This window comes from Ostrea edulis, chromosome 6 (genome assembly GCF_947568905.1).
Source record: "Ostrea edulis chromosome 6, xbOstEdul1.1, whole genome shotgun sequence".
Taxonomy (NCBI): domain Eukaryota; kingdom Metazoa; phylum Mollusca; class Bivalvia; order Ostreida; family Ostreidae; genus Ostrea; species Ostrea edulis.
Genome location: NC_079169.1, coordinates 24,719,634 through 24,729,597, shown reverse-complemented (window position 1 = coordinate 24,729,597; position 9,964 = coordinate 24,719,634). Strand labels below are relative to the sequence as shown.

At 37.5% G+C, this 9,964-nt stretch overlaps 1 protein-coding gene across 2 annotated transcripts in view; it reads left to right on the top strand.

Annotated features, from left to right (window-relative positions):
• The window catches only part of LOC125683229 (deleted in malignant brain tumors 1 protein-like), a 29,459-nt gene that overhangs the window by 1,049 nt on the left and 18,446 nt on the right, over nt 1-9,964 (top strand). The window contains exons 1-9 of one of the 2 annotated variants that reach the window (XM_056142131.1): nt 1-2,310; nt 2,438-2,461; nt 2,817-2,970; nt 6,047-6,213; nt 6,412-6,559; nt 7,878-8,038; nt 8,985-9,141; nt 9,447-9,619; nt 9,757-9,910. The exon at nt 1-2,310 is cut by the window's left edge and continues 1,049 nt beyond it. In XM_056142131.1, coding sequence (XP_055998106.1) covers nt 2,286-2,310; nt 2,438-2,461; nt 2,817-2,970; nt 6,047-6,213; nt 6,412-6,559; nt 7,878-8,038; nt 8,985-9,141; nt 9,447-9,619; nt 9,757-9,910 — 1,163 coding nt within the window. In that variant the 5' untranslated portion in view covers nt 1-2,285. Of the gene's footprint in view, nt 2,311-2,437; nt 2,462-2,816; nt 2,971-6,046; nt 6,214-6,411; nt 6,560-7,877; nt 8,118-8,984; nt 9,142-9,446; nt 9,620-9,756; nt 9,911-9,964 lie in introns of those variants that run through there. The other variant, XM_056142132.1, reaches the window with a different exon arrangement.

The following is a 9,964-nucleotide window of genomic DNA, read 5'->3' as shown; positions in this document are numbered from 1 at the left end:
CCAGAATCGGGAATAACACCAGCCATGAAAAAAAATCGGCGACAGTAAAGACCGCACAATGCCTAGGCCTCAACATCAGCAGGGTATCTCTTGGAATCAACACTCACGAATCAAGCAAATAACAGCAATACTTTTCTCAGGCGTAACATGGGCGCCTGTGATAGGATCATCAAGACAAAGTAGTATTACACTACTAGTACCTTAGTAAGACTCATAATGGTGTAATTATGATAGAAGCTATCATATGAGACCCGGTAACTTAGAGGAACATCTGTGAACTGGAAATCGTGCAGAGAAGAGCAGCACCCATCTTTACTGGGACTTACAGAACTACAAGCTGCGTGGAATGTTAGAAGACCTACAATGGCCGACACTACAAGACGGAAAGCAAAGGTCACCATGCCTTACCATATTGTTTACTATTTTGTCACTGTACGATCACGTACTTACTTCATGCCTAGGGGAGTATATTCAACACACGGGGATATGGCATCAGGTCCCTGCTCCTTTACCTCAGGACTCCATCAACAATCCTTCTGGATGGATGGATTTAAGAACAGCATCAGATCTATCAGCATTACCTTAGCCCGCCAGTTTTAATTGTAAATAGTGCCGGGTTTTTATAAACTGGAAGAAGAATATATGAGTTACAGTATATTTATATTTAGGAGCTCAAGAGGTGAAACTTGTCAAAAGGGGTGAAAGGTCGAACCCGAGTAACGTCAGCCCCAAGATTATGTTGTAAGAGTTGTCAGGTGATTTATCCAACGTCATTAGATACGAATAATAGTCTTTTGGATGTGCCCGTTTCAGGAATTTTGTTGTCACTTCATAAATTACTCTCACTAAAATTTAGCCAAATCCAAACAGATCAGTGTTCGCTTTCCTGTAGTAGCTGTTGTCTAGATTTGAAGGAAATATTATATGTCGTTAATTAATTATCTAAGAACCGCTGTCCTGATTTATCGTGTAGAGAAGTAATTATCTAATGACTGCTGTCCTGATTTGTCGTGTAGAGAGTTAATTATCTAATGACCGCTGTCCTGATTTGTCGTGTGGAGAGTTAATTACATATTGTATTTAATGACTGCTGTCCTGATTTATCGTGTAGAGAGTAAATTATCTAATGACCGCTGTCCTGATTTATCGTGTAGAGAAGTAATTATCTAATGACTGCTGTCCTGATTTGTCGTGTAGAGAGTTAATTATCTAATGACCGATGTCCTGATTTATCGTGTAGAGAAGTAATTATCTAATGACTGCTGTCCTGATTGGTCGTATAGAGAGTTAATTATCTAATGACTGCTGTCCTGATTTATCGTGTAGAGAGTTAATTACATATTATATTTAATGACTGTTGTCCCGATTGGTCGTGTAGAGAGTTAATTATCTAATGACCGCTGTCCTGATTTGTCGTGTAGAGAGTTAATTACATATTGTATTTAATGACTGTTGTCCCGATTGGTCGTGTAGAGAGTTAATTATCTAATGACTGCTGTCCTGATTTATCGTGTAGAGAGTTAATTATCTAATGACCGCTGTCCTGATTTATCGTGTAGAGAAGTAATTATCTAATGACTGCTGTCCTGATTTGTCGTGTAGAGAGTTAATTATCTAATGACCGCTGTCCTGATTTGTCGTGTAGAGAGTTAATTACATATTGTATTTAATGACTGTTGTCCCGATTGGTCGTGTAGAGAGTTAATTACATATTGTACTTAATGACTGCTGTCCTGATTTATTGTGTAGAGAGTTAATTATTTAATGACTGTTGTCCCGATTGGTCGTGTAGAGAGTTAATTATCTAATGACTGCTGTCCTAGTGCGTCACGTAGAGAATTGGTGTCTAAAGACTGCTGCCCTAATGCTAGATGATCAGAATTTTCATGATAGGAGATAAACTATTTACAGTGTACATGATACAAGGTCGTGTCTACTTTATAACCTATATATGGTGTACTTTCTTTTTATCAAAATACACAAATCTTGGATACTATGCATATAAACTAAAAATGAAATTTGTTTTAAATTAATAACTTTTTTTTCGAAGTAATTACGCATGATGTATGTATCATCTATTATCTTCCGAGTGCTGAATCGGAGCAATGAAGCAACAAAATATATAACACCAAAATAGAAGACCTTTCTGTAGTCCAGTGTGCAAATCGAAGATGCATAGAACCACATATGTATAGAGACAAAGGTCATTATGACATATTTAAGGACCTTACAAATATCTTATCTCCCCTGATAAGACAGTAAACCTCACAAGACCGACTGAAAGCATGGCCCTATCGTGGATCTTAATAAGTAAGATTTTTTTTTACATTACAGCATTCCTCGTGCTACAAAATTATTTCTGTTGCAATCAAATGTGGCCTATTATAAAAAAAAAATGATTATGAATAAATAAAATTGATCATTGGATTATTTGCAGGTTTGGTAATTGGTTACAGCCAGGGTAAGAATCTCAGCATTTTCCAAAATAGAATTTAACAAAATCTCATTTGTGCAAGCTAAATCTCGCTTAAGACTATGCGAATCTTCGTTTCATTTATGCGATATAGATCAAGCAATAAAGTTGCCCTGGAAAAACAGCGTGTTTTCCAACAGAATTTCGCGGGAATAAATATCGCCAAGTTACTGAAATTGTACAAGATGGAAACAAGATAAAACCAGAATGTTGTGAAAATCATTGGACAACGAAAGAGTTAAATGTTCCAAAATTAAGAGTCAAATTATGGAAACACAGCTGTTCCCTCAATCTCTTATCATTGTCAATCACACGAAAAATAATTATGGTTTCCGTGTTCTAGCTGTAGTCCAGAACATCCGTTTGGTGGGACCTTCAGGCGTGGCCGGTCAGGGTCGAGTGGAGGTCCAAAAGGACGGACTCTGGGGGACATTGTGTGATGACCAGTTCGACATGCTGGACGCAGCGGTTGTCTGCCGAATGTTGGGATCTAAAGGGTAAGGCCACCAGACAAGATGGTACCGCTTCGTTATAGAAGTCCTGACCATACGTGTAAGAGTGCACTTCAACAAACCTAGGCATACAGTACACGTACTCATGTACTACTAAAACCCTACATATGACATTATATAAATATTGCATGTAGTTGAGGGTAACATTGAAAATTTTCACCACGAGAAAACCATTGTCAACCGGGCGTAAAGTTTTTAATGTTATCCACAACTACCTTTGATACTTTTTTAATGTTATATAAACAGCAAAGCAGAAAGACAATAATTTAAAGTCAACATGTTTGAAATAGTAAATTCTTAAGGATTCAACAAATCACAGTTCACTTTTAGGGATAAATATAACAGTTTACTCATATTTCTCCAAATGACGTCGTAAAATACCGAATCTGATTGGACAAGAAACAGTTGAAAAACATAACAAATTATTTCCTTGAGAATAAAAACCACGCTCTCCAGGATGATAGTATTTAGCAACAGTTAACACTACTGGTATAACCGCAAAGCTGACGACACGCAGCAATTCGCATCAGGAACAAGAGATGTTTGTAAAACATATATGCCCCCCATGGTGCAAAATTGAAAAGGGTTATACACATGCATAATTTGATTGATAGTAGTATCACCAATTCGAAATATTGAGCAGACAATATCTTCCAATGTCAGGATTGGATTGACCAAGTGACCTAAAAATCAATGGGGTCATCTACTCCTTATGCTGTACCTATGTACCAGATTTGGTGTCAATCAAGCAAAGAATATTTAAAACATAGGAGACAATATATTCCTATGTCCAGTTTAACCATTGACCTTTGACCATGTGACCTCAAAATCAATAGGGGTCATCTTCTCCTGAAGATGTTCCAGTGTACCAAATTTGATGTCTGTCAAGTGAAGGTTTCTTAAGATATTGAACGGACAGTATATTCCTACGTCCATTTTGACCCATGACCTTTGACCATGTGACTTCAAAATCAATAGGGGTCATCTACTCTTTGAGATGTACCAGTGTACCAAGTTTGATGTCTGTCAAGCAAAGGGTTCTCAAGATATTGAGCGGACAGTATATTCATATGTCCGGTTTGACCCTTGACCTTGGAACATGTGACCTTAAAATCAAGAAGGGTCATCTACTCCTTGGGATGTACCAGTGTACCAAGTTTGATGTCTGTCAAGCAATGGGTTCTCTAGACATTGACAGGTCAGTATATTCCTATGTCCAGTTTGACCCTTGACCTTTGACCACATGACCTCAAAATCAATAGGGGTCATCTTCTTATGAAGATGTACCAATGTACCAAGTTTGATGTCTGTCAAGCAAAGCGTTTTCAGGATATTGAGCGGACAGTATATTCCTATGTCCAATTGACCCTTGACCTTTGACCACGTGACCTTGAAATCAATAGGGGTAATTTTATCTTGAAGATGTACCAGTGTACCAAGTTTGATGTCTGTCAAGCAAAGGGTTCTCAATATATTGAGCGGACAAGGTCTTCCTATGTCCAGAGTAGATTGACCCTTGACCTTTTGACCTGAAAAACAATAGGGGTCCTCTTCTACTCATAACCAACCCACATATGAAATATCATTACGATCAAGTAATTGGTTCTTAAGATATTGAGCGGACAACACATGGTCTACCTACCGACCGACCGACCGACAGGTGCAAACCAATATGCCCCTCTTCCTTGAAGGGGGGGGGGGCATAAAAATACCAGCCTGTCTGCAGTCATGTTTTGTGTATTTATTTATCATTTTACGTGCGATACGAATTTTTCCTGCTCATATAGAGACGTCGCAAGCTGTAGTGATGTGCCAAACGTTTTGACCTACATGTATGTAAAGCACTCAAGGCCGTAGCAGTGAAGGTGTCTTATCGAAGCGTAAACCGTCACCGGTTCCGGAATTTACGTTTTCCAGAATCAAAACATGTGGATTTGAGAAGAGAAGTAGATGAAGGCTATGCTTGTTCACTAACTGCGGTGTTTCACACATCTAGAACCTTCTAACTAGTAAAACAGGGGGTGGGAGAAAATGGATTGTATTTTACATGATATATAACGAGTAAAACAGTCTTACCCTCTGCGCCAGAAGAGCTTCCGAATACTTTATACTGCAAATGTAATTGTAAAACCGTATGTGATATTAAGCACTGTACATGCAGAGACACGGATTAGAATGTTCTTTGGCCTGTACCGAATGTCGTGGTACAGCTGCAACTCTTATAGACAACAAACTGAAGGGGATGTGCATTAGGAAGACGATGAGCAGCATTAGTGATGACATCTATTGGGGTTTTCTCTAGCAATTAACGTTTGGGTTGCTCTGATGTCAAATTCCCTCATCATTCTATTTCCAAATACAGTTTTGTGACCAATTCAGTAATGACGTAAGTTTCATGGCCTATTATAGTCTTTTTATATTAAAAAATGCATTAACTTATGCTGAACTTTAATAAAACCATATTTTGTTTATGGGGTTTTAAAAGGTGATGCAATATGATTTCTTTCTTATTCAATATCAGATAAAGTCGTAATGCAGTTTTCTTACATTCAACTTTTGTCTGTAAAATTTAATCTGTTTTGTTCTGTTAAAAAAAATTAAAATAAACTAAAAGAAACAAAAACACAAAAAAAAAACAAAACAACAAAACAAAACAAAAACAAACCCGAAACAGATCTTAAATGTCGATGTCCATATATTGATGTACGTTATTTTGCTTGATTTCTGACCACAATGCTCATATTTTAAGATCCATAAAAACCACGTTTCTCCTGATATACAAATGGCGACCCCCCCAGCATTAACCAAAATAAATACTGTGTTAAATATTGTTTTGCAATTACTTTTGAGTTCTGCAAATTTTGGCGTTCATCATTGACTGGACTACCTGTCACAACAATTATCTTTTTTTGGGGTTTCGTGTCCGCTCCATATTTTAAGAACATCCTTTCACCGAAACTTCAGCCGTAATAATCAGACTCATTTCACTTTTCTGAATGCTGCAGGTACTTCAGGGTCCATGCACACTTAAATCTTAGTAACTTCAATTGTGTGTTGTCAGGAACGTGCACTTAGCGACAGTGGAGGGCATCTTTGGCGCAGGTACCGGGAAGATATTTTATGACGAGCTGCAGTGTATTGGAACAGAGACCGACTTAGACCAGTGCCGGAGTGACACTTTCCACGACTGTGACCATAACGAGGACGCGGGTGTCATCTGCGATTCAGGTAGTCACGTGATTAATCCATATTTCACATACAGGAGTTTTTTTGGAGCAGTATCTGTCGGAAAAATTTAAATGGTTATTAAAGTACGACATATGCTGAAGATGATGAATTTGCTATTTATAATGAAAATTAATGAAAAACATAAAAGTTTTATTTAACGATGACTAAATGTTTCTGTCATGGAATTTCAAATTTCAGACTCTGTTAAGTTCCGACTAGTGGGCGGGTCAGATTCCAACAGCGGCCGAGTGGAATTGAATTTGAACGGTACATGGGGCACAGTTTGTGATGATGAGTTCAATTCAGCAGCGGCTAAAGTTCTGTGTCAACAAATGGGATTACCACAGTGAGTTCAATCTGTCAGTCGCTAATTACACATGTCCGTAACAGTCCACAACCAACTGCAGTAGATAGGTCATATACAGATTTAATTAATAAGGATATTTTTATCCTTTGCATGAAATACATAAAAGGGAAATTCGTGTATTTGGAACCTATTTCTAGTCAAAGAGAGTAGATGGCTTTCAACAGACATTTTATTTTTAGCAATACGGTCTTGATCAGTTTACTAGTGAAACTACAACCTCATTATAATCCCATATGACTTTCTTATGTGGTGGTCAGTCGCGACCTTTGGTTGGTGACTAGATATCGCACAGATGGTAAAGATTAGCGTGGCCCGGCTTTGAATCCTTGGCTTTTCCGTAACACTTTCTCTCTGTTAAATGTCCTGTTTTTATGGGGAAAGATGATTCTAAGAAATGTACCAAAAATGAAAACATTTAGGGTGAGAATAGTGGTGGTCAGGAGAATTCGAAAGCAGACATCAGATTGCGGAGTTGGTAAAACACTCGAGTAGATATTCAGGGAAGAATGTAGCTGTCATATTGGACAAACACCACCAAATGTTTTCCCATAGACTTCCATACAAATTCCAATCACTGTCAATTATTTATTAAGCCAATTTTAAAAAAATCAGTCACCATTCAGCAAAGTTCATCATCTCTCCTTCAAAATTCCACCAAAAAATATATGGCTTGCCGTTGCGTTTTTCCTTCAAATTTTGGCCTGTTTACAACTAGTGTAGATCCGCACTGAATGAAATTGTCCATCCAAATATCACCTCTCCACTCAGATCTTCCCTTATAACTTCTGTATCTTTCTACATATTCTGTTATGTCACCTGCCATTTTTATCACTTATATTTCACTATTAAATTCCATCACAAAGATTTTCTGTTAATGACCAATCAGATCTCCTGTCAACTTTTCTTCTCCGCACAACTGGGTGTCCACAATGGCGGCGCCCTGTAGCTAGGCAATTCTGGTGTTTTTCCTATATGCTCAGCTATCTAGTTCAGTTTATAAAGCGCATGGTTAAATATTTAGGGATATTGTTTTCGAATCCCGGTTTGGTTCTTTGCAAGTGTCCCCTCTACACATGCAGTTCCCTCGGCAGTCTTTGATTTTAAGTAGTAATTCTATTTCAGCGTTTTCACGCTAGCCTTGTTCTGTGTTTAATCACGTTACATATGATGTTGATACTGGGAAATGCATTGTAAAAATATTTTCTACGTATCTACACACTATTGTCATAAAAAATAAACCATAATCGCCGATCACTTGTATTTACATTTTGTTTACATGCATCACATTGGGTTTTAGTGCTAATGCATATCCATACTCCTTTGGGTCGGGCAGTGGAACTATTTGGCTTGATGACGTCCTGTGTAAGGGTAGTGAATCTAACATACTGGAGTGTAACCAGACAGAAATCGGCAACAATGACTGTGATCATACGGAGGATGTTGGAGTGGTCTGTACCGGTAAGAATGATAAAATCCGGAAACTCACTTGTCAAAATCACAAGATATCACACGGAGGATGTTGGAGTGGTCTGTACCGGTAAGAATGATGAAATCCGGAAACTCACTTACCAAAATCACAAGATATTACAGGTCGTAGTGAAGAGACATTTTATAACAGAGGGGTGCATTTCCATGTATCATGGATCGATTCATCCAACATCTTTTATTGTTCACGGGTTGATATTTCTTCATGAACTCTGTGGAGCTGTCTCCCGCTGTATCTTAAAGGGACTGATTCACGATTTTCCACAAAATTTTGTTTTTCACTTTTAATGATCAAAATTTACTGTCTATTGTGTTTGAAATATTTCACATGAAAATTAAGGTTATATTTTATCACAGAAGCTCATTTTAGAGAATTTATTATTTGTTTTGTAAACAAAGATTGCGGTATGCTATTGTTTACAAAATTTTCAAAAGAAATGGATATCGATCTAAGTTTTTTTTTTTTATACCTTTCACATTTCAAGCATTTTTGGGGTAAAATGTGTCATCTGAAAGTTAAAATTTGTGACTGCAAAATTGGGATGCATTATATTACAAGATCAATAGTTCACTTTGTTTGTTTACATAAAAAGACTTGAGTCTTTGTTTTTGTTTACATAAAGGCTAAAATATTGCTTTTATTCTGGCATTCAGAAGGTCAAAATTTTGGCTGTCAACATTAAATGAGTTGTATTTTTAATGTTTAACATCAAAAATGAAAAATATTTTTATCAAAAATCGTGAACCAGTCCCTTTAATGGCGGAAGGTTCATTGGCTGTTTTCAAAAACAAACTTAAACATATCTTTTTAAACATGCATGTAATTCGATATATATAGATAGTTACTTTTACAACAACAACCCCTTCACTTATATATATATATACATCTATATATATATATATATATATTTGCGATTAGATACTCCACCAAATGTCCAGATCCGGCTTAGGGGTGGATCTAGGGATGACGAAGGACGAGTGGAGGTTAATATAGGGGCCGGCTGGGGAACTGTCTGCGATGATGAATGGGGATCAGAGGAAGCGGATGTCGTTTGCAACATGTTGGGATTCACTGGGTAAGTGTAAAACGACACGTCCAAAGAGTGACGTATGTGGGATTCACTGGGTAAGTGAACACGTCACGTCCAAAGAGTGACGAAAGGAACTGAAAAATGAGTTTGCAAATGGATACTTTGCAACCCAAAGTGAAAACGAAAAGAAAACAAAACCCCCCAAAACCCCCACCAAATCTTAGTCACTTAGTCCAGCGATAATTTGTTTAAGTATATATATATATATATATATATATATATATATATATATATATACACTAGCGAGCTAAATACATGTCTAAAGGAACATACATTTTTATTGGTTTCAGTGGTATTCCCAGAGCTGTTTCTAACGCTTTCTTCGGCCAAGGTTCAGGGAGTATTCTAATGGATGACGTGCGATGCAAAGGCAGTGAGGCTACACTGGGAAATTGTGGTTTTGCTGGTTTCGGTTCCCACGATTGCGATCATACTGAAGACGCCGGCGTCATTTGCCACTCAGGTATTCAAGAATTGAATTAAGTAAACATATCATAGTTCACGACTTTGATTAATTCAATATAAAAAATGTCACGCATTTAGGTGAAAAGAATGTTTGACGTTGTGTAAATTAGATTACTTAATTTTGTTATTGATCAGAAACTTCACAAGCTCTCAAAATCCGACTGGTCGGTGGAGCAAACGAAAAAGAGGGACGTGTTGAGGTATTCTTTAACAATACGTGGGGCACCGTGTGCGACGACCAGTTTGATGACAGGGAAGCCAAAGTGTTCTGTCGTATGCTGGGATTCAAGTACGTCTCTCTCTCTCTCTCTCTCTCTCTCTCTCTCTCTCTCTCTCTCTCTCA